This window comes from Eucyclogobius newberryi, unplaced genomic scaffold, assembly GCF_026437365.1.
Source record: "Eucyclogobius newberryi isolate DKJ021-1_F unplaced genomic scaffold, fEucNew1.0.hap1 SCAF_8, whole genome shotgun sequence".
NCBI classification, from domain to species: domain Eukaryota; kingdom Metazoa; phylum Chordata; class Actinopteri; order Gobiiformes; family Gobiidae; genus Eucyclogobius; species Eucyclogobius newberryi.
This window is the reverse complement of record NW_027316500.1, coordinates 14,450,021-14,473,651: the sequence shown is the minus strand read 5'-3', so window position 1 is coordinate 14,473,651 and position 23,631 is coordinate 14,450,021. Positions and strand designations below refer to the sequence as shown.

Here is a 23,631-nt window from a genome sequence, read left to right as displayed (position 1 = left end):
ATTTATTTTGAGTTAAGTGAGAAATCTGTCAAGAAGTAGGACAGATTTTGACATTTTCCCAAATTGTGTAATTGTTCATTATTTACAATGCATTTATTATTATTATTATGAATTGTTTACTTGGAGGGGACAGTGCATGTTAATGAACATACATGAAACACACTGGATTGTGGCCATGGGCTAATTGTCCCGCGTGCACTCTCTCAGACACACTCTTTCACACAAGAGGCAAGGTTGGTCAAGTGCCTTGCCCAAGGACACGTTGACAGTTTGCACTACCGCCCCCTTGTGGCAACTGGCAGGGTAGAGCACAGGGACCATCTCCCAATCTTGAGCTGGGCTTGCTCAGGAGTAGGAGGAGTACCTACGATGGAGGATTTTTACCTATTGTGCATGTTTTGTGACATAATAAATGCAGTTACTTTATACAGTAAACTGCTCTATATAATAATAATGCAAACATTTTTAGACATTCATAGTTGGAGCAATTTTAGTGTCATCCGTTTCCTTCTAGTGGTCAATGTCTATCAACAATGAGGCATGTTTACGTTAATTAGATGAACAAAAAAATTGTTCCATGCTCCAAACAACTTAAAACAAAGTTTTATTTCAACCATTTCCTCTCAAACAAAAGTTAAGATGCAGCTTTGTGGCATTCTTTTGGTACATTTGAATACTATAAAACAAAACTAGAACAGTTAGTGAATATCTGAATGCATACATAAACTGAATCCATGTTTATAAAGTCATTTGTAAAAGGCAGAAGACAATGTTTTAAGGACACCTGAGTGACAGCACAGAATGGTTTGTATTAAATATATCATTTTTAGCCATGTTTTTTTCCATAATGATAAAGTGCGCTTGATTTAGTCAACAGAAAACATACAAAGAATGCCAAAGATAAAATGCACATTTTCTATAAATGCAGTTAAGTAAATATTTAACAACCGTAAAATAAAGTAACTTCAGACTACAAGAGGGAATGTAAACATTTGAAAAGGCAATGTGGCTTTGAAACTAATGTAAAACATTCCCTATAATGTGAAAAAGGAAACACTTGCATGCAGTTCTTAACTCACTGAAAATGTGACACCACAATTTCACTGGGTGTAAAACACAAAAAAAGGTGTTATACTTTATTAAATCATGTTTAACCTACAGTGACGTTTATGTGAGGCCCGTTTAAACATCTTAATGAAGTTACATGCATGCACACATTAAATGGTACCAAAGAACTGTATTCTTTTAGTTTGTGCTTTTCAAATTGGTGTAATCTAAAGATAATCATTTCATGTAGTGGACTTTTGACATTTAATAACATAATTAATTACATTTAACAGCTGTAAACTGTCAGTTATCTTGTACCTTAACCTTTAACATAAAATATCTCTTTTAAATCTATAATCTCAGTCTTGATTTTGTTAGAGGCAGATTGAAATGTAAACTATTATTTTAGTACATGTCAGAAGGGCACAGAATGTTGTACATACTGTACATTCAGTTTTTGTTTGCTATAAAAAGAACTCAAGGTTTAGTATTCCAAAGTCATACATTTGGCACAATTTAACACTTAAGGAAAGTCTCCACAAACACTGCTGTCATTAGTAGAAAAATACTTACACATTTGCTCTGAATTCAGATTTGAGATTTCCTTTTTCTAAAAGTAAATTAGATTAATCAACATATTGCACTGTTGAGCTATAGGTGAAATGTAGAGTTCAGATGCAAGGCAGCCACAGAAGAACCAACGAGTAAATGATATTCATGATTATGTTAATCCATTTCAACTGCAAATTTGATGTAGTCCTAACAACCTACTTACCAAAAAATAAATGTATAATAATAAAATATTTACAGTTACTCAGCTTTGGAGAGCTTTGGTCTTGACATTGACTACCTTTGATGAATACAATAACCAGTTTGTTCTTGACAAATTAAAGTAAGGTCTAGATTAGAAGACGCTGCAGCTTCCGAAGGGATTTTTACTCTTCTTGGTCCTTTGTTTGTTAGGTCGCAAAGTGATAATTTCTCTGCCATTGAGGCTTTGATTGCAAGCATTACTAGTTGTATTAAATACACCTGTGGAATGAAAGGAATCACCATGTCAACACAATGCAACACAATACAGTATAAATGAATCGCTCTGAAATGAAGTGTATTACCTATTTTATTGCTCGTGGAGTGATCTACCTCTGTCTCTTCTGCTGTTTGTTGTTTGAGTCGCAGTAGATACTTTTCAGCTAAGTATTTAAAAACTAAAAGAAGAGAGTTAGAGAAAATGGGGGGAAAAAATCAACTAACATCCAAATTGTATAATACCTTCGTTAACGTTCAGATCTTCCTTTACTGAAGCTCGGTAAAATCGCAGTTTGAGCCTTTTCGCAAGCCCCTCTGCTTCTTCACTGCAAAAGCGGTACAACTCAATACAGGCATACCATTTGTATTCGGGTCGTTCTAAATTAAATCGTACTTTTTAACAACCGTCTCTTCGAGCAGATCAATCTTGTTTTGCACTAAAACTGTGGGAATGTCTCCTACTTCTGCCTCCACCTTCTCCTTCCAACGGTCAATGGCCAGAAAGGATTCTCGGTCTGTGGTGGAGAAGACGAGCACACACGCTTGGGCACCTACAGCACCAAAAGTAAAACTGCACGTTAATAATGCCGACTGGAAGATGACTTACTCAAAAGAATGATTGAGAAGGCTCTTACCCCGATAATAGGCTTTTGTAATAGCATCAAACTCCTCTTGTCCGGCTGTATCCCACAACATCAGCCGCACATCTTCACTGTTTACACTGTTTAAGAAAAAATTAAATAATAATGTTTAGACACATAGATTTAATGAAAAAACCTTGTAGTCTGCTCTCATTTGTGTCTTTTTGTCTTACACTATTTGCCGTTCCAGAAAATCCACTCCAATAGTCTTCTTGTAGTCCTTAGTGAAGATGCCTTTGCAGTAACGCTGGATCATACTGGACTTGCCAACTGCCCCGTTGCCGACAACGACCACCTTAATGGCCACTTCCATGTCCTCTTCCAACATGACGGCAGCGTGTAGTTTGTCTCTTTAGTTCCACTTTGTCTGATAAAACCTGCATCAGATCAGAATAAACCATTGATACAGAGTAGAAAAAGCTTCAGTTGTAGTCATCTGGACTCAGTTTGAAAAAATAGACGTTTCGACTCTCATCCAAGAGTCATTGTCAATGACTCTTGGATGAGAGTCGAAACGTCTATTTTTTCAAACTGAGTCCAGATGACTACAACTGAAGCTTTTTCTACTATGGAACACGCCTGGACGAATGAGGGATTACACCGACACATTGATACAGAATAAAACCATTGTCAATTCACAGAAACAGAATATTTATTACAAAAATCACATTTTATCTTTGTCATTTTGACTTATCAATGTCACAGTCTTTGTTCTAAAACATCTGTCTGCACGTGTTTTAGTCTTTGCATTGTCCAGCTAACAATTGGCAATTACTTTACTGTTATTAATCATGATTATTGCAGATTGCCAATTGCAGATACTTCCTAAACGCCACTGTGGGGAACATATTGAGAGAAAGCTGTTGGCACTGGACACTCCAAACCTACTACTGTGTGGACAACAGGCGGTCACAACATGCTCTGTATTTTTAGCCTAAACTCGAGCCTTTCTGCAGATGAGAAGAAACACCACGACACCAACACACTTGAATAAAACTATAAACACTAGGCCTCAAGTTGGGGCTTGACAGATGTAAAATATTTAGGGAAAAGGTAATAGAATCAAATGCAGCTACATGTAAGGTCATCTGCCTCCACTACGTAACACGAGGGTTGAACATTAGATAACACCGTTTAAGGCAAATGTTGTAACCTGTTGATCGACTCGCAGGAGGAGGATGATGTTACAGCTGTTCACAATTGTCACTAGCGTCTAAAAACAGTGCGAGATTAAATAAAGTTTTCTCTTACCTGGAGGAATCTGTCGCAACACATCCAGTCCTCGCCGTCCTCATAAGGTGCTCTTACTAAACCGCTGCTCAGTAACTACACGTCCATATCTTCTACGTGCTTCTCTTGTCACTACAGCAGCAGAAATGTGACCGTCTCTCCCGGTGCTAACGTGAGCGAGCTAACAAGTGCTAGCCACTTCTGGTAACCCGGTAATGTCCCCTTAGCAACGGTACGTGCGAGCGGTTTCCAGGGTAATTGTTTGTGATCCGCTATTTGTACTTTTCATACTAAAAGGTTCTTGTTCAAATGAGACGACAAGCCGCTGGTGATCGCGATGTTTCCAGTGATCTCCGGGATATGTTCCGCATTGCTAACCTGGCAACTGCAAATGACTGTTGTTGTTGCTAGGCAGCGGCAGAACCCTCACAGGCACAGGAAACATCAGGACACATTGACACGCAGGACAAATGTTGGGATATGATTGAACACTGGAAATAACAATATGCTGATATTTGCTATTCATGAAGTTGAACACAACTGTTATACACTAGTTTCAGAATTATGAAAAAAGTAGGACCGTTTCCATAGAGATTAAAAAAATAAAACGAAATATTATATAATTTTATTTATTTATTTAACCCCGCATATAACAGAAAGCTGAAGCCTATGAATACGTTTTGTTGCACATTTGCACATGAATTCTCATTTGTGTTTATGAGAAACAACCTTCATACATAACACAAATGTGAATTAATTCGCAAATATACATGATCCAACAATGATAATAACAATAACAAGACAAGAGCTCCCTCGACACAAACAAGAAGAAGAACATATTTGTTTTCAATATTAGTATGAACTCATTATTGGACACGCATAAACTTTGACGCGACAGGCCGATACACAAAACAAGCGCTCACATGTCACATGGCTGGGGGGCGTGTCTATTCCCCACTTCCGGGTTGAAGACGTCACACTTTCCGCGCGTTTGTGTTTGGCGGGATTTGTTTTGGAAATATACTCCACATCAGGAAAACGGTATGGCTTTAACTTTGATTCAACACTTTATAGCACTTGCTCTCAGTGCGCACAGTCTTTCAGAGCATTTATTACAGCAGCATTTGTTCGTTTTAATGTAGTCAACGTAATCCTGTGTAAACACTTCTGTCATAATGTCGCGTGCCCATAGCTTTTGTGTCTGAGCTGTGTAACTCATGTTCTCTCATCACTTTTATTTAGTGTTATTTGTAGACACGATGGAGTTTCAGAGCAGGAGGAGAAAGGTCCAGAACACCGCTCAGGAGGAGCTCTATGGACTTCCACTGCAGTTCTACGGACAGCCTCCCGTTGAAAACCTCTCCCTCACAGAATTCGAGACTTTTGCTGTGGAAAGACTGAAATGTACGTCCAACTTAAAGATCCATTCAAATGTTGTCTTCAGAATGTTCAGACTTCCACAAGAGAGGCTAAGTGACGTCGACCGTAACAGTTTCAATAATTAAAATAATTGGCATTTAGACCTATTGAGAGTTAAGTCTTATGGCAAAAATGGGGTAGAAATGTCAGTTAATTTGATTTTTTTGATTATAATGAAAATGCTTTTTTCTAGCCTCAAAATAGTGTTTGTGTGTCACCCAGAGCTTTACATTTTTTCCACTTCACTTTTACCCCCAGTTGCCTATATTTTGACTTTAGATTCTGTATACAAACCTTTTTAGAGCGTTTATTATGAAAAACAAAAGTAGTGTCTCATTACATTGCTAACAGATGCTTTTGTTCTCCTTTTACTGCAGTGTTGAAGACTGTTGAAACTCTGGGAGTCAGCTTTGTCAAACACACTGAGCAATATAAGACTAAACTGGAGAATGAGTTCAAAAACTTACATTTTCCATACAGATTCGATGTGGTATGTAAAACTCTTGTGTGTAGACTACAAAGTGTAAAGTGGTTTCTGACAAAACTTTATTCCTGCAGGGTGACCGGAAAGTTCAGAGTGGTCCAAGCGAGTATGAGAAACGCAGAAAGGACCACATCTCTCACTTCATCCTGCGCCTCGCGTACTGCCAAACGTATGTCCACTGTCCGCATTAGTGTGTAGTAAGTCAACATGGACTAATAATGTCTTTGTTACAGGGAGGAATTGAGGCGTTGGTTTATACAACAAGAAGTTGACTTATTTCGATTCCGCTTTAATGAGCTGGACCCAAAACAAAAACTTGACTTTCTGCACAGAAATGATCTTCAGTACGACACGGTAATATTTGTTTATTCTCTACATGTTGTTAGTGAATGAGCTTTGGCATTTGCATTCACTAGAAGTCATTTTACACATGTTTCCAGTGTTAACTGTCAAAAATACCACCTAATGTCAAGAGATTATAGATTTAGCTCCTTTCACTAGATGGCGCTCTTCACCACCGTTTATAGTTTTATACTTCATTTGAGAAATTACAGTAATTTAGCAGTTATTTTAATAAAAGGACATTGACTTATAACAGCATCATATTTTATTATACATATAAATAAAGAATACATTATTTAATAATAATATAATCTTTGGGCAAATATGAAGAAAAATCAATATGTAAAAAATCTTATGCAAGGTATTTAACAATACAGCAAATACAATATTACATGCATCTTTTTTGTTAATGTGTTTGTGGTTTAATCACAAACTGTCAACAAAGATGTCTTTTATGTCCCAGTGTAAATGAGAAAATGTTCACTTGCCCAAATGACTAAAACAAACTAAGTAAATGAATTGTGTAACAAAAATGTCTTGTCCATAACGTTTCAGCTTAGTGTTGAGGAGAAGGAGACCCTGAAGGATAAACTCATCAACTCCAGTCATGCCGTGAGCGGGATCAAGGTGGAGGCTCAGGACTTCTACAAAGTGAGTTCAGTTCTTTCCATGTCTGAAGTATTTGTCTGCTCGGTGTGACTGAGGTTTGACTTGATGTTTGCTATTGTAAATGACTAAACGTTTGGGTGGCATTGTGTGAGTGTTTTTGTCAATCTGCTAACTACTGATTGTAAAATGCAAGTTCTAGTTCTGTTTTTACAGGGGGACCATGTGTATTCTCTTTACAGGTGCCGTTTCAAGATGCTTTAGATTTGGTCAGAACAAGAAAAGTGTACCTTAAGGCAGGATACGTGTACATTCCCCATCAGGACATCGTCACAATAGTTCTCAACGATTTTCGCACAAGGCTCTCGAAAGCTCTGGCTGTGAGTATTTGGCTTTTCATTGATGTGAAATTGTATCTGCTGTGATTTATGGGAACTGCCACTGTTACTCCAGAGCAAACTCGAGCCACAACATTTATATATGTTCTTTACACATTGTTATTTTACATTGATTTTCTGATGAATGGAGTTGATACATAACTAAACAGTTTTTCTTATATTTTAAGGTTTAGTGTCAAATCCACAGCTCAATAGATGAATGTCTTTGAAGAGAGGGTCGTGTTGGGACATTGTATTGACACACAAGGCTTTAAGGAATGTTAATTTAACTGTAAACTGTAGAAAGGCATTACAGATCTGACTGTGTTTTGTCTTTAGATTTCACTTTGTGCGAAGTATCAGCAACTGCCTGTTCACACTACACCTGGTGGTATCGCTGTCCCCAGTGTTTCACCAGCAATGAAACACGTGCTTGAAATGCAGATTTAGGAGGCTCACGATTATAGCTTTTGACCAGTCTGAAGATGCTGAGCAATGGCCTGATAAGACCTCAGACGCTGTTGCACTATATTTGACGGTTTTAACTAAAGTGTTTAGTTTGAATCTGCCATGTTGTCAGCTTGTTGTACTTAAAGACGGCAGTGCAATTATGTTGCTCTGAAAGTGATTAAAAACTGGAGCACTGCCTTGAATCTGTGTAATGTAACATGAAAAGATTTAGTTACCAATGTTGCAAAGTTGACACATTCATTTAGATTTAAAAGCAGTAGTTTGTCTTGGTGCTGATGTTAGAGTTGTTTAGTAAAAGATGTCCAGTGTGGGCTTGGTTAGGCACGGCATTCATTAAGGACTTGACATGAAGAACCTCCGGGTCCACGTCACTTTGTCCTGTTTTCTGGTAATTATCTGGAGCGTTCACTGTAATGAACAGCCTTTCACTTTGTAATGGTGCCGCGGTGGTTTTCAGATGATGCATCTGCAAAAATTACTTTTTAATGACATACAAAATGATTGTGTAATTTGTTTATTACACAATGTTAGGTTTGTATGCCCTATTTATTCATCACTTGTATTACCTTGGACAAATATTGAATTAAAGTTGTTTATTACTAATGTATAACAAAGGTTTAAGGATGGAAGTTTCTCACTTGTTTGTATAATCCATTAGAGATCCACCGTTGACTTCTTTCTCGCAATGACCATTATTTAAGCAAATATATAATTTTTAAGTCATATTGGCACAACTTGCCTCTTGAACCTGTAATTTTTCAGTAAAGTTTAAACTTTGACGTCTACTATGTGCATCTCCTTTTGCAGCTGACAGCCCGCTCACTTCCCATAGTGCACTCTGATGAACGGCTCCAGCCTCTGCTCAACCACCTCAGGTAAAGCAGAATGTTCACAGAGACTTGTTTTCAGTGTGTCCCTTTGGACAAATCCAGATGCTGTGCACATATCTCTTTAAGAGCCCGGCACATTATAAAACCCTTATGTCATTAGTCTATCTCGTGACTGAAACTGTAATAAGTAATTTGTGTCTTAGCCTTTTAAGTAGTTTTATGCTCATATTCAAAGGATCTTTCTCCTTTGTGTTTTGACCTTTTTGTTTCTTTTCAGTCATGCCTATGTCGGCCAAGATTACAGCATCCAGAAAAATGTTGGGAAAATCTCCTTGGACCAAATAGATTCAGTAAGTTTACTAATGTTAATTCTGAGATATTTATGGGTGGGTGTGGGGTCGGTGGGTGGGTGGGTGTGGGGTCGGTGGGTGGGTGGGTGTGGGGTCGGTCGGTGTGGGGTCTGTTGTGGGGTCGGTCGGTGTGGGGTCTGTTGTGCAGACACAAGTAGCTTACCACAGTTTGCAGTATAAATATCATTAACCTAAGGCCTTTGTTTTGTAGCTCTCTGGAAAGTCCTTCCCTCTTTGCATGAGGCAGCTCCACCAGTCCCTCAGAGAGAACCATCACCTACGTCATGGCGGCCGAATGCAGTACGGCCTCTTCTTAAAAGGCATCGGCCTGTCTCTGGACCAGGCACTGCAGTTCTGGAGGTCAGAGTTCATCCGCGGAAAAGTGGACCCTGACAAGGTAGTGCTTCACCCTACACTTCTCAGTCTTAAATGTGTTCAAATGTTGTCTGGGAATGGTGATCAATAATTATCTGTTATTTCACTGCAAAATGTGACTTTTTTGATGACACAGAGAAGCAGGTACAGGGTTTTGGTTTTATTGGGTTGTGTCAGCGACATGACTGCCATCCTCCACAATGTCACACATGCCTGTACTTTTTACAGCGTTTAAACACATTGCATCCAACATAATAAAATATGTCCAGCTCTCTTAAAACAATGGTTACAAGTTTATTGAGCTTGGAGTTCTCTAGTAGAAGAGGGGCTTTTTTACTTTTTTACTTTGTCAGGGTCCGTCTGTGACTTTAGGTTTAGTGTTTTTGTTCAAACAAAATGGGGAAAAACAAAGCCTTAATGATAACTACCTCATTAATAGTTTATAAAGTGTAGCCAGTGGCCACTTTTCCTGCTTTATGATAACAGTGGAATCGCTGCTGAACTTTAACATGTCCTAGAACTACATTTTAAAATTGTACCTGTCTTTCTATACTACATCCCTCCAGTTTACTACATGTTCTACAATCCTAATAATACTCGCCTCTCCTTAGCAACCATCTCCTCCTCTTCTCCCCGTCCCATACAAATAGTGACAGTCCGTGCACAATCGGGGCCCTTGTTTCCGTGCGGACGCGGCCCGACGCTGCTGACCAGCTCTTCCTCTCACTGTGATGTATGTGTTGTCTCGGGGCCTGCACTTTTGAACAAACCGCCTCATTAGTATGCGAGCAGCGCCGGGAAAAAGATGGGAGCTAGTGATGCCGAAAGGGAGGCCTGGAGGAGGAGGCGACCGTGTAATATTAGACTAGCGGGAGCGGGGAAATTGATCTACTTGATCTATCCATTTTTCCAGCAAAGAACTTCTTGTCAGCAGCTGTCTGGAGTGTGTGTCGTTTGGACCTTTGCCTCGGGGCAGCAGGGCTTTAGAACCGAGCCCTGTATAGATTTTAATGAATTACCACTTGGTGACCTGGGTATTGCTGCGCGGGAAATTGGGAAACATGATTTCAGCCGAAGTGCGTGGTTAGGCCAAGAAGAAAAAAAATGTGTGTTTCCGGTAACCCAACCTTAAAAATGTTATCGCATATTTACTGAGCGTACATTTCGAGAATGTCAAATTGTGAGGGCGAATCCGAAAGCTGCAGGAAAAAAAAATATCTGTGGGGATCGTAAGATATGAAAATCCCCTCACTTTTGATAGGTTTCGCTTTACCTACGAGCACATCCATGTTTACAGAAGCAACTTGCGCAGATGCTCATATTTGGGGGCGATGGCAGGGGCGATATGCACGCCCGGTGTTTCAGCGGTGAAGTTATAGGCCCGCTTTACTTGTGGGATATAATCATATAATTGTTTTATGAGCAAACATCTTTCACAAACTAGCAACCAAAAAGTGTGGTTTGTTGCCGTGAGCAAACCAGCAAGGACTCGTCACAGAGCGGTGTTGTGTTGCCTGTGATAGCACGTGTGAACGCAGTGATTGGAAACTACAAAACCAAACAATCCAGTCTGCAAAACCTGTGATTTTAAATCTACCGACCTGGATTTTTTTCCCAATGTTTCTGGAAACACACAATTTTTTATTATTTTTTTGGCCTTAGCGCTCTCGCCTCCCAATAAAGAGATCATGGGCACGATTTCCGGGCCAGACCAACATCACATGATCTCTTTGGGTGGAGTCTGCATGTCCTCCACGTGTTACCGTGGGTTTTCTCCAGCTTCTCTCCGGCTTCCTCCTGCCGTCCAGAGTCATGCATGTGTTTGGTCAACTGTAGACTGGCCCTAGTGAGTGAATGTGAGAGTGACTGGGATTGGCTCCTGTCACCAGTGGTAGAAAATGAATGTGATTACAGAAATAAAATAACTATATATGGCATCATAGGGCTGCACAATAAATCACAAAAGAATCGCTATTGCAATATTGGCTGACGCAGTAATTGATATTCGCAAGAATACCAAGCTCCCACTTTCTGACAAATGTAATGTTTTTTAGATGAAATGTTGAAAAATGCAGATTTTATTCATATTTTTTCTTATTCATGATTTTTCTTATTCAATATAAATAGGCCTTGATTTAATCCTGTTTTTATTTAAACAGTTTGACTATTTTATAAAGACATGAACACATTTCAATAGAACCGATCCAAGGTTAAAAAGTATATTTAAATATCACAGTACTAAAATAAAAAGTTGTATGATTGTTGTATATGTATAGATAGATAGATAGATAGATAGATAGATAGATAGATAGATAGATAGATAGATAGATAGATAGATAAATAACAGAAAGAAGGAGACTTTATGGCGGGAATTGTGAGTTTAATCTAATTCACACATCTCTACCGTATAAATTCACGGTTTACAAGTACTTTTCTGTATAAATGGTTGTTTTTGCATGAACTCCTGTGCAGTCGTAGTCTTGAGTGCAGTTTGGGTCCGATACATGGAAATACTTAATAGTTTTGAAGTATCTCTGTCTTTTAATCAATCAATCGGTCATTATGGCATGTCTTTAGTCGAGTACAGCCCTGCTTTACTAGAGAGGACGTCTAGTTATTACATTTATTTAATCCAGTGCAGACTAAGACGCCCCGCCATGTTTACGCTTACGCACTCCTTTGATTGTGGCCCATTTCGCCGTCTTCTGTTGCCGTTGGTTTTGTGAGATTGTCCCGGGGTGATGTGGGGTGTGTGTGCGCTGGTGTGATGTTTTCCCACAAGCCAAACGAAGTGGAGCAGTCTTACTTTAGGCTAGTATTTGTGCCTTTGCCTTTAGAGTTTCTGTTTCTGGATTGCTTTATTTAGCAGCAGCTTCCACCAGGATTATACCCGTTTTGCCCTTTTGTAGCAAATCAAATTACTTTATTCTTTTTAGAAGTTGCAGCCTTCGAAATCGGTCTGAAATGCGCGCAAAGAGATGAAACCAGTCCAGTGGCTTGAGGCAGTCCCTTGCCATTTTAGAGGTCAGACGGCGTTATAATGCGCAAAAGAAAAGTCACACTAAATTCCTTTTTTTATATTTTCAGTAGTTGAAGGCCATCGCAAGCCTAAGCCTTTGCATATAATCCCGAGTGGTTAGTATGGCCAAACGATTCCACATTAAAAGAAAGAGATGCCCCAGAATACGTTTTAACAGAATAGGAGGGTCCTAAATCTAGAAATGGCCTCTAAAAGTGATGGCTTTATGTAATTAATATTTGACTTATTGTACTTAAAGAACGTTTAATGCCTTCTTTAAATGGCACTGCTGCTCGTATCATTAAGGGGTTCAAGGGTTTTTATCGGGCGGTTAATGTGCTCTGACAGCTGCAGTCAAGGTGCAGCTCAGCCTCGATGTGGCTCTGTCTGTTGATTTACCTAGATGTCCTGAGCCGGCTATTACAGTAACGAGCCAGTATTATCACAGTCCTGAAAAGTCAACCTCCACTTGACGCTAAGGAAAAGACTCTGTCCACTTTGATGATATTATATGACGATACAAACGTTACAAAAATAATTGTAGTTTCTTTGATATTACCATGTGGGCACGGATCAGGATCATTCTAAAACTATTCAGAAACGGTCCTGTTTTTTACTTACGTGGTATTACTTTTCAGTGTTTGTACTTTATGAACAAATGAGTTTTAGCATCTTCAATATGATGAATGTAGAATTATTATTTTTCCTTTTCGTTTCTTTTCTTTTCCTTCCCTTTTTCTTCTTTTCTTCTAGCCCTACAGTATTGATACCGTTTGACAAACATGTAATGGAGCTGATAAATTACTGTTTATTATATAATTGGATTTAAATGAGCATTCAGTGCATTCTAACGTGCACCATGCCTCCGCCAAATGTTATTATTGTATTTAATCTAGTAATGAATGCATTTTAATAGATCTTGTGCCACCAGCTCTCGTGAGATGAAATGTCTTTGATTGTACGCACACACAGAAAATTACATTGTGAGATTTTGTTCCCCCATGTGGCTGCGACACAAAATAGTGTGAGATGTGCGATACCTGAAATATTTGTATTGATCAATACCGATCAATCCTGGGATACAGATACACATGACGTCCATAGAGATGTTATTGCTTTTCTTGGAGTCTTTGACAGTATTGAAAATATTCATCTCCTCATCTCCATGGAGACACGGGCAGCTCCAGCAGGCCAAGTTACAGGTCAGGTCTGTGTAGTGGCAACTCACAGTAAGACTAGTGCAAGTTTTTCAAGGTATTTTACATACAAAATATAATAATACAATATAATACATTCAATATATGCTACATGTGTTTGATGACATACTTTATAGGCAAAGATATAACATCTCCATGACGACCAGCGTCTGGCAGACACTCTACCAGAAAAGTTTCATTTTGGCTAAAAACTCTTTACAAATGTTTGATTATTTATAAACCGTTTCCACTTACAAGAGGTCTTCCTGTTTTAAGTGCCGTCCTACAGAGGATTGTGTCAATATGGCCAGTAGCGAAATCAGTGAACGGGAAAGTTGAGCGTGTTACGGCATTCATAATTCAGCTATCTCAAGTGGGGTGACACCTCTAGAGCAGGTTTCCTCTAATAGCTCTATATTTCACAGAGGAAACACCCTGTCAGCGCTGCCATGATGTATGATTGTGTCTCTTTTCACCCCAACCTTGTCCTCCTTTTACGCTCATCCTCACTAACGCTCGTCTCTCTCTCTCTCGTACTCTCTCTGCAGTTTGACAAACAATACGCCTATAGTATCCGCCACATGTTTGGTAAGGAAGGCCGACGAGCGGATTACACTCCCTACAGCTGCATGAAGGTGATCCTGTCCAACATGCCCAGCCAAGGAGACTATCACGGTAAGTCAAAGGAGGGATCAAGAAGCTATTAGCCACTGCCAGTGAAGTGTTTCCTCGTGATGGAGAGACTGAACATTTAAAAGAAACTGTTCTGTTAAAAGAAAATGTTCAAGGATTAAATGGAGACTCAGAATGCACATTGTAAACAACTCCAGAAGCGTTGACGTTTGAGAAAATACTGAATTATAAACTGATAAACTAATACAAGAATCTCAGAACGTGTTTGTTGAGGTCTAAACTACAGGTACAACAAGATTTTCTATCGTCATGACCTGACTCTGAGGTCACGACAGCAAAGCTAACTAACTCAAAGTAACACAAAAGAACTAAGCAGTTCGGTGGTCTCGGCGATGCGGTGTGTGCACGTATGACCAGAATATCTATGAGCCGTGTTGTATGGTGCGCTGTAGATTAAAGGAAACTCGTAAGAGGGGTGCAGGTGCAGACGGGGCCGGCTGGAAACCGAGCGAGAGCTTTTACAGGCGCAGGTCTCCACAAGGCCGCACCAAACTCCAGCCGCATACAAAAACAATCTCAGTGATACACGGCAACAACATGAGGTCGTGACACTATAAAGACACAGGATATTTAGATCTTTGCAGAGGACTGTCTGATTATTATGCCAGCTCAATATTGCCATTTCCTTTTGAATGTGATATATTGTGCAGCTCTAAGTTACATTTTTACTCAATGTAATTGTATTGAATATAATTTAATTAAGACTTGCCAATGCTGCTATAGTGAACTACGACATGTTTTTAGTTGTGTTGTCACGATGCTAAGATTTCAAACTCTGGAATAGGTTTGATATTAGATAGATTTCGATGCCACAATGATTATAAAAACACTCTTTTCATAGACAATAGACTGTTTCAAACCAAAAAATATGTCAGAAAATGTTAAACTTAGTCCTGTTAATGCATTTTTTATAGTATCTGTACGTGCTCAGATATTGTTTCGATAATAGTTTTAGCATCAATTTCTATCTGATTTTGGATACTTTTGACTATCCTTGTTTTTAGTACAACGACTTCATACGTCCTTGGTCAGGTTTAAATTTCCTTGAGTTCCAAAACAGTACAGCAGGTGAAGGTGGTGTTGTGTCTTGCAGGATGCCCCTTTCGTCACAGTGATCCTGAGCTGCTCAAACAGAAGCTGCAGGTTTACAAGGCGTCGCCCAGTGGAATCAGTCAGGTGAGGCTTTCACACCATGGCAACTGTTCTCATTTACAAATCTAAAAGCATGATAAACTCCATAACAACTCTCCTGGCTTTTGTGTTGGGAAGTAACTAAATACATCACATACAAGATACATTCTGGTCATTTACACTTTAATTTGTCTGTTTTCAGATTAGAAACTGAACAAAAATCTCAGAACTAAAAACTAAATTGCAGTATTTGATCATGTAATTAATGCTCCAAACGGCACCGCGTTAGTGAGAAGAATAGAAAACCCAGCTCTTGTGGCTATAATTAGCCTTAATAAAGCATGAACAGAGACTTAGTTCATCAAATAGTTTATTAAGAAGGATTCAGGCTTAGTGGTATCTAGATACCTTCACTCTTAAGCCCAAGACTTTAGTTACTAAGTTACTAAGCCTGAATCATTCTGATAAACTATTATGAATTAAGTCTTTGTTTATGCTTTATTAAGGCTAATTAAGGTTTATTGATTATTCAGTCAGCTCGTTGTTTGCCTGTTACCAGTCGTCACCCATCATTTTACCATATCACCATTAACGCCTAACACGCACACACACACACACACACACAGCGTTCATCTCTGCTTCCTGGATTCGTCCTTCTGTTTATGTCTCCCCAGTTTTAATTCTCGTCGCAGCCCAGAGCGCGGCTGTGACACCGGCTTTTGTTGTCGCCCTTAAATTGTATTCCAACTTTTGCAGAGTTGTGTCCCGCCCTCTAAAGCACAGAGGAAGTCATCTGTGTAATCTTCTGAGACACAAAAAGCATACATTTAGCCTTTAATACGCTTTCATAACGAGTACAATAGACATGCGGCAAAAAGATGCAGCGAGTGTGAAAAGCCGTGCGCCGCGTCGGAGCGTTGCTGCTGGCAGGGGAACGCTGCAGGCTGCCTTCAGGAAGATATGAAATAATGAGGAACCACATCTACACAGTGCTCTGAAAAATGTATCCGAGTGAAGTCCGGAACCATTTTCACACCGCTGCGAGTTTACAGTAACATGCCAGTTTTTTAATGTTATGTAGACCCAAAAAGCAGCATTGTTTTAAATTGTCTGCTCAAATATCTCTGTTCTTAAGAGGAATATGAAGTAATATTGCATTAGATTTGCACTGTACGTTTTATATTGCATTTACCCATTCACACTAAACCACTGCTGTGTTTTCTTGTTCTTTTTAAATAAACTGAAATACTTTGCTATGCCAGTTCCCTATTCACTGCCAATCACACATTCTCCTCCATTCATTTATGACCAAGTGAAGGCAGGTGACGGTGTAGTGCCTTGCCCAAGGACACAACTACAGTGTCCTGAGCAGAAATCAAGCAGTCCGTTCACCATTTCACATTGCTCACAGTACAATCCGCTTTGAAACTGATGCTCGTAACATGGTAATAGTTTATGCGACATCCTCCGTATGTTATTATTTGAAGCTTTGAGTTGTTTTTTTAAAGCTCTTTGAACATGTTTTTTTCCCTGCAGATCCTCGAGCTGGTTAAAGGGATGCATTATCAGCTCGCCTGCCAGAAGTACTTTGAGCTGACGCACAATGTAAGCACGTACTTTGTAAAGGGGTTATTTTGGGGAGTTATCAGGGCTGCGTTTGTATGAAGAAACGATTATAAAATGCAGCTGATTATTGTGTTCGGTGCTTTTATAAATGAATCACGCACACATTTTACAGTTGCTTTAAACTTGAGCTGAGCTGAACTTGAACGAGGACGAAGCCGGGAGGGTACAAAAGTGCCAAATACCTGTGTCATGGATGTGGCATTTATCTGTCATCACATCCATCATTAGTTGCATGCCACAGCTGCTTAATTTGATATCCCTCTGATTGCATTTAGATGTGCTTTTCCCCCGTGGACACTGCTTTAATTTAATCTGCTTTAGTCTAGTGCTTGAGTCATCAGCCACTTTCACTCGCATGCAGGCGTTTTGAAATGTTGGGGAGAACATTTTGCTTGTGGCTCTAAGCGTCTCATTCAGGCCATTTTGGCGGCACGATTTGTTTATGAAAAGATTTGCCCGGTGTTCACATTTATGTAAAATATGTAGTATGAAGTAAGCATGAAGGTTTTTAGAAGGCCCGAACATCCAGCAAACTTGAGACATGTTTTAAAATGTCAAAATATAACTAAACAACGGCTAAATCTGGAGAATTTCAATAGAAACGGGGAGAGTTTGCTCTGTTGTTCATGTGCTATGGGAGATTTGACTGGTTGTGGCGCGTACGTGTTTAATGTGAAGTGAAACTGCTCATGTATTCACAAAGCACCAATACAATCAATAAAATATCAATCTCAATTGCATAAATACGGTTTCAGGCAGCCAAAAAGGTCACTGGTAAAGCTTTGGAGCTAATCTGAAATTAATTCCTAGGTGTTTATTCATTGTGAGTGATTCTGACATTTTTATTCGTTGAAAGGCCATTTCATCTCTTGCGTGGCCTGATGAAATAGTTTTCCGTAATTTAAACGGCTAATATGCCAATGAGAGCACAACAATATCTGTTAAAGTTGCCACATTTACTGTTGATACATTTGTGTCTTTTGGCCAGTTTTATTTCATTGCAAATCCTGTGTAAAAATCCTGGTGTAACTTCCCAAAAAAGTTACACAATTTGATTAAAATATATTGCGATGGAGGGGGGGGGGGGGATCTAAATCAAATCCAGTTAAAAGGCCCACAAACTCTTTTCCCAAGCACATAACGCTGAATTGAAAAGTGTTTAATCATTTCTGATTTTAATTAAATTTTTCATTGCTAACCCTCATTTTTAGGTGGAGGACGCCAACTTCTCCCTCAATCACCCAAACCAGTACTTCATAGAGAGCCAGAGACTGCTGAGTGGAGGGTCCAGGGACCTCAAACGGGAGGGGGAGACGCCGCAGAAAACCAAACCTCAGCCCGCAGCTCGAGAGGTCGCCGCCAAAGACGTCCCAGAGGTGATGGAAGACCTCGACTCGTTCTTTCAAGATCCATGAAGATTCTGCTGACTTGCCGTTATTTTTATACACATTGAATAGTATTATTTCTGTGCTACACATTCAGGCCTATTCATTAAACTGCATTGTAACCTAAACTAAGCAACACCTTGAATATTTTACTGTTTAAAATGAATTTATGAGGTGTACTGCGTTTATTATTGGTTGTACCAGGCATGTATTGGGGTCTTTATTGCTGAACAAAACCTTTTAAAAACAGACATTCTTACTCTTGAGTGGTGGAAAATGTATGTAATGTATGAGGAACAACCAGAAAAGTGACTTAATGCACCTTTAATCACACTTCAAATCGAGCCTAATTCCACCCTTTGTGTTTGATGTGATCTTGCCTAAACGTCCTTGTAGCAGTAGAAGTCCATTCACAGTTTGAAACCCACTTGTTCCTGGAGCTTTGTTTTGGCAAATGTCTGAATTTGAGGTGATGATGAGAACATTTTCCAGCTGTCTCTGAAACAATGTCATTGTTTTTGTTGGCAAGAGCTGCAACAAACAATGGCAGGAGGAAGAGTGAAAATAAACCAATTCCGCAGTGGTATTTTCTGTGTTGGAGTATTGCCTTATTGATAATGGATTCAAAGTAAGGCTCTTGGTTTCTCTAAAACTTTGTACCAAGTGCGTGGGAGGTAAATATCTCCCGCTGGTTAATGGTCAAAGCATTTGTGCTTGAATTCTGAAATCACATTTCTAGTTTAGTGATGTTATCTTGATGTCAAGGGTAGAGATTACTAATTTAAGATTTAATTAAAGGCTCAGTGGAATGTGCTTTGAATTCTATGAATACAAATGTGTTTGTATCAGCAGGCCAAAGGAAAGACTAGTTAATGATGAGGTTTATAATTCTTACAAACTGCTCAAGAGACTGTACGACTAAACAGATGGGAAATAAAGTAAATGTAACTTAAGTAAAAATGGTAGTGTATTCACAACATGCTTAAACTCCTACTTGAGTAATATATATTTTGTAATAAGCTACTCCTAAAGCAGTAAAGACCTTATATGACTTTCAGGAGGTGAAACATTCCCTGCATGATTCCACGGAAATAAAAATGCTTCTGAACAGTCTTCATGGAGATTGATAAGATTTATTCCAAACGAACAGGATTTTAACATTGAAAGCAGAAAGCAAAGCGGCTCCTCCTGACAAGTAAGAGCCAGGTTTGTGGACTGAATGAAAAAAAAAAAAAAACATGCTTATATTTTAGTTTTTCCCGAGCTTTATGTAACTTTTGAGTTTTATTCTGCAATTGACAAAACTTTATATTGACAATAATTTGATAATTTGTGTTTCTCCTTCAGAAACAATTTTGTTATTCTAATTCTCGTGGTTCAACATTTGGAAATGTGCAATGAAAAAAAGGATTTAAATTATATTCCAATTACAGGACCTGGAAAGAGCCCTGTATTTCCCGTCACTACCTCCCCGAGTCTGGAGTGGCTAATCTGCTTTCAGCGCCTGCTGCTGCTGCCGTGGATGTGCAATGATGATTCATAATTTGTCTTCCAGATTGCATACTCGTACATTTTTACCCTTAAAGCTGGAGTACGTGACTTTCTCTCAGTGAAACCAGGACTAGGTCTGACTTATTTCTAGCTCTGAAAAACCCTTTGTCACATCATTAATATTCACACACATTCGTTTTATGGCTTTAGAACAGCTTTTTTCAGACAGTGAAGTGAAACTGGGGTGGTCCGCCTGAGCACAGCCAATCAGAGCGCTGCTTTCAGCTCTTCTTTCTGGATTGATGAGAAATAAACAGTTTTATTATTAGCTGCAGACAGAGTGCAGTGCTGCTTTTACAAGATACAGGTGGCAAACGCAAAATAAATAATTTTACCAGCTTTGATGCCACTTTCCTTAGACTATTTTTCTACTATTATCTTGAAGTAACGGTTCTCGCTTGAGTACAACGAATGGCCACACCTCCCATCATAACTGAAGAAAAAAGGAAACTATAAGAACTGATGTTAAGAGTTGTCAAGTTCCTGGTGGTGTTTTCCATCAGTGATTCCTACAATATTGGCTCACTGACATATGTACCAAATGATCTACTGTTATAGGATCTTGTAAACCTATTTGTGTAAAACTTTGCTCAGTTTGACCCCGTGCCTCTACACTCAGACTAAAAGGCCATACTTTGAGAAAGCGAATGAAATTAGCTGTTCTAATCCCTGCATGGTGCGTGACATAGAGGATTTTCTCTGCGCAGTGAAGCGACTGGATAACAACGCGCGGCTCCCGACAGCCAGGGACCCTTGATGTTAAATATTTGGCAGGGCATGACTAGATTTGACAAAGCTGGCACTTCCTTGAATCGTGCCGTTTGACTTGTGGTTATTTCTTGAGCAGGATTTACCATCATTAGTCATAACCCTGGATCTGCTCTCCTTTTGCCTCATTACACGATTACACGGACCAGGCCTTCTCAGAGGACCAAGATGTTATTTGGAGAGGGTGTTAAAGAGTTGAACCTGACACCTAAACGCAGCACTGTCCTCATGCAAAGAGACGGGCAGAGCATCAGTATTCACCCATGAGCCGGATGGTGTTGAGCTAAACCATTAATTAAAGCAGAGACACGCCAAACGTGCCCGAATTCATTTGCATTTGTTTCATCTATTTGCTCGTAATCCTGTGAATTAAAACATGAAATATGTAAGACAGATGTAAAAAATGTATTTCAGTCTCAGTTGAAAGTGGTTTAGTTGAAAGAGGTTAGATTAGAGTTGGTAGAAAGGTTGGTGGTTCAGTTTCAGGTTGCTGTCTACCTTGAGTTCGACACTTATATAGTGTAAAACTGTGTGCAAAATAGGTCATTCATGTAAAGCTATTATTTGACCGGTCAAGGGAAGATATGCAGTATGAACATTACATTTACCACTCAAATCTCTCTTCTCTACTTTAATACTGCATTTTGTAAATTAATCTTTTACGTATCTACAGCAAATATCTCTTGCTGTAGATACGTAAAATGAGTAAATCGTCCTATTTTTTGTGCGAAAACATAGCTTGACACACCCACTCGCCTATCCACAGATCTGACCTGTGACTTGACCCGGTGGTGGCGCCTCTTGTCTCCATGAAAACGTCTCGCTTTAATGCCATACAGAGGTTACATTACAGACAAAGCATTATCTCCATGGAAACTAGCAGGTTGCACAGTTACACAGAGCGCCTTTAAACAATTGGATCAATGCCTTTGATGACCGACGTTCCCGTGTCGAGACGGGAGCCAGTGAGGCATGAACAGTTGGCTTCCTTTTGTTCAAAGCCACGAGAACCTGCAGAGCCATTTCAAACTAACCATTTTCATTTCTTCTGTGGACTAACGCTGTGAATTGGAAACATAAAGGGTAAATTGACTCTGTCATTTCTGCCAGCTCCGTGGGAGAAATTAATCAAATTAAATCAAATAGTATTTATTACAAGTCTGAACCACAAAAGTGCTGGTATTTGTATTCAACGGGTTTCTCTTTTCAATATAATTTCACTCCGGGGACGACTTGTGCGGCGTGATTTGGGATTCAAAGTCCCTCGGCAGAAAAAACGTTTGTCTGATTTGAGGGATATGTGTGAATGTTGTTTTTGAGGCAGTTGACATAAAGACGTGGCCCACAGCCTACAACAAATATATTGTGTTCTCATTCTCTCGCATTGTAAATCTAGTGCCAAATGTTTTCAGTCTAGTCTATACTTGAAACATTTATGTCAGTAAGAAAACATAGGTGGTATTGTGTTCCTGCTAGTCTATTATGCTTTCTTTCCAAGTCAACTCCTGGGGTACCTGCATGGTTTTCAGACCGTGAAAGGAGGAAGCAGATATTTAAATCGAACTGAACTTATTCCTGTCTTTAGCTCTCAAACCCTTTGGCACATTGCTAGTATTCACAGGCATAAGTTGTTTTGGCCGCAAGCTTTACAACAGCTTATTTTGGATAGAAAAGTGACACAATTATTCAGTTTTGTTGTTCATGTGCTATTGTAAATGTGTATAGGTTTAGATTGGTTCACAGTTGACACAGCTTTCCAAATATGTATTGTATATTGGTGAATAATATTTGCCAACAGTAATCTAATATTTGTCCGGATGTAATAAACCTCTTCATCCTCCAGTTGGTCCTGTCGCAGTAGGTAAACTAGTGTGCACTTCCCCGACAGCTGTGGAAATGCACTTCCCACAGAATGTAAATATCACACTCTCTGGCACTTGTTGAAATGAGCTCTCTGTCACGTGCGCTCTCCTCATCTCTCACCAGCAGTCTTCATGTCACATCGTCTTACAGATTTTACCCTGGACACCTGCTTGGATAGTGATCAATAGTGATGTACACCATGAGTTCTTGTGTTGAGTTGATAAATGTGAGTCTCGTCCGGTGAGACACAAATCCTTATAATATAACAGTGTGGAGCTTCTTCTAACCGAAAGGATATTGACCTGAGCAGGGTGCGAGCAGGGCCGTCTGAACACATGGCGTACGAGGGCTGCAGCTCAGGGGCCTACTGAGAGGGGGGGCCCAAGCTCTCTTATGAGTGACTTTGCGTAGCATTTTCCTACAGCAGCTATTTACATTTTCATTTAAGTGATTACAGTTGTGTTTTAAGTTTTGTTACAATTGTATAACTACTTTTATTTAACGTCCATATAGTTTTGCGTCTATTATGTTGAATGTAATGTTAATTATCTCAGGTCAGGATTAGTAGAGTAGTTTCAATTCATCATTTTTTGGCGCTAAATCAAACATGTGTGAGGCACGATACCTTAAAGCGGGTGTGTTTCACTGGGCAGCTCTCATTGTCAACTTTTTGTAATAAAAGTTGTAAACTATTTGAAATTAGGTTCATTTGTATGCATCTGAAGGGTTTATTGTGTTATCTGACCCAGTTTTACTAAAAAATACTGTTTGTAATATAAAGAAATAGATTCAATACAGCTCATGCTTCACGACCCACTGCTCTGTGGAACTACAGCTAAACTTCAACATAGATTAATAATAATTCATGACTAATTCAATATAAAAATATATGCCAGACAAGTTGCATATTGCACCTTCAACCTTCCTTTCCATTAAATCCACTGACTTAAGTATGTTTTTTTCATATTGTTCAACCTCATAAACTTTGTATTGTCCAAAACACTAGAAGTTGTTGGTGCTCAGCTTTTTCTTTACTTCTAATTACTTTCGAAAAGAATCACTGGTCTGTCATCAACTTAATTAGTTGCAGAATAGAAACAACAATGCCGGCCCGTGAGAAAAACAATGTGCTATTGTTCCAGAGAAATGTGTTTATTGTGTTCAGTACAGCAGAGAATCAGAGCACCTGTCAGGAGCA

The 23,631-nt window shown here is 39.3% G+C and overlaps 2 protein-coding genes across 3 annotated transcripts; one reads left to right on the top strand and one right to left on the bottom strand.

The window, feature by feature from the left end:
* Positions 1-585: 585 nt before the first annotated feature.
* On the bottom strand, positions 586-4,185 carry rab23 (RAB23, member RAS oncogene family). Its single transcript, XM_072437396.1, has 7 exons — positions 3,969-4,185; positions 2,891-3,094; positions 2,712-2,797; positions 2,471-2,627; positions 2,320-2,402; positions 2,163-2,255; positions 586-2,079 (listed from the first exon to the last, which is right to left on the bottom strand). Exons 2-7 carry the CDS (start codon positions 3,043-3,045, stop codon positions 1,952-1,954), a joined length of 702 nt encoding a protein of 233 aa, XP_072293497.1. The 5' UTR covers positions 3,046-3,094; positions 3,969-4,185; the 3' UTR covers positions 586-1,951.
* A 731-nt stretch (positions 4,186-4,916) lies between these two features.
* Positions 4,917-18,852, top strand: prim2 (DNA primase subunit 2). 2 transcript variants are annotated; one of them, XM_072437394.1, is made up of 14 exons: positions 4,917-4,988; positions 5,202-5,351; positions 5,744-5,856; positions 5,925-6,019; positions 6,084-6,204; positions 6,748-6,843; positions 7,041-7,178; positions 8,454-8,521; positions 8,754-8,826; positions 9,038-9,223; positions 13,965-14,091; positions 15,203-15,285; positions 16,777-16,845; positions 18,078-18,852. In XM_072437394.1, exons 2-14 carry the CDS (start codon positions 5,207-5,209, stop codon positions 18,279-18,281), a joined length of 1,518 nt encoding a protein of 505 aa, XP_072293495.1. In that variant the 5' UTR covers positions 4,917-4,988; positions 5,202-5,206; the 3' UTR covers positions 18,282-18,852. The 2 variants fall into 2 exon arrangements, with proteins under 2 accessions (XP_072293495.1, XP_072293496.1); XM_072437395.1 differs by having other exon boundaries at positions 4,935-4,988; positions 5,190-5,351.
* The last annotated feature ends 4,779 nt before the right edge of the window (positions 18,853-23,631 follow it).

Bases quoted from the DNA above. Each gene is read 5' to 3' on its own strand.
- rab23 (XM_072437396.1), bottom strand. From the start codon at position 3,045: ATGTTGGAAGAGGACATGGAAGTGGCCATTAAGGTGGTCGTTGTCGGC. The intron at 2,628-2,711 runs GTAAGAGCCTTC...TTGGTGCTGTAG, and splicing joins TACAAAAGCCTATTATCGGG to GTGCCCAAGCGTGTGTGCTC. The intron at 2,403-2,470 runs GTACGATTTAAT...CCGCTTTTGCAG, and splicing joins GAAGAGACGGTTGTTAAAAA to TGAAGAAGCAGAGGGGCTTG.
- prim2 (XM_072437394.1), top strand. From the start codon at position 5,207: ATGGAGTTTCAGAGCAGGAGGAGAAAGGTCCAGAACACCGCTCAGGAG. The intron at 6,205-6,747 runs GTAATATTTGTT...ATAACGTTTCAG, and splicing joins ATGATCTTCAGTACGACACG to CTTAGTGTTGAGGAGAAGGA. The intron at 14,092-15,202 runs GTAAGTCAAAGG...TGTGTCTTGCAG, and splicing joins CAGCCAAGGAGACTATCACG to GATGCCCCTTTCGTCACAGT.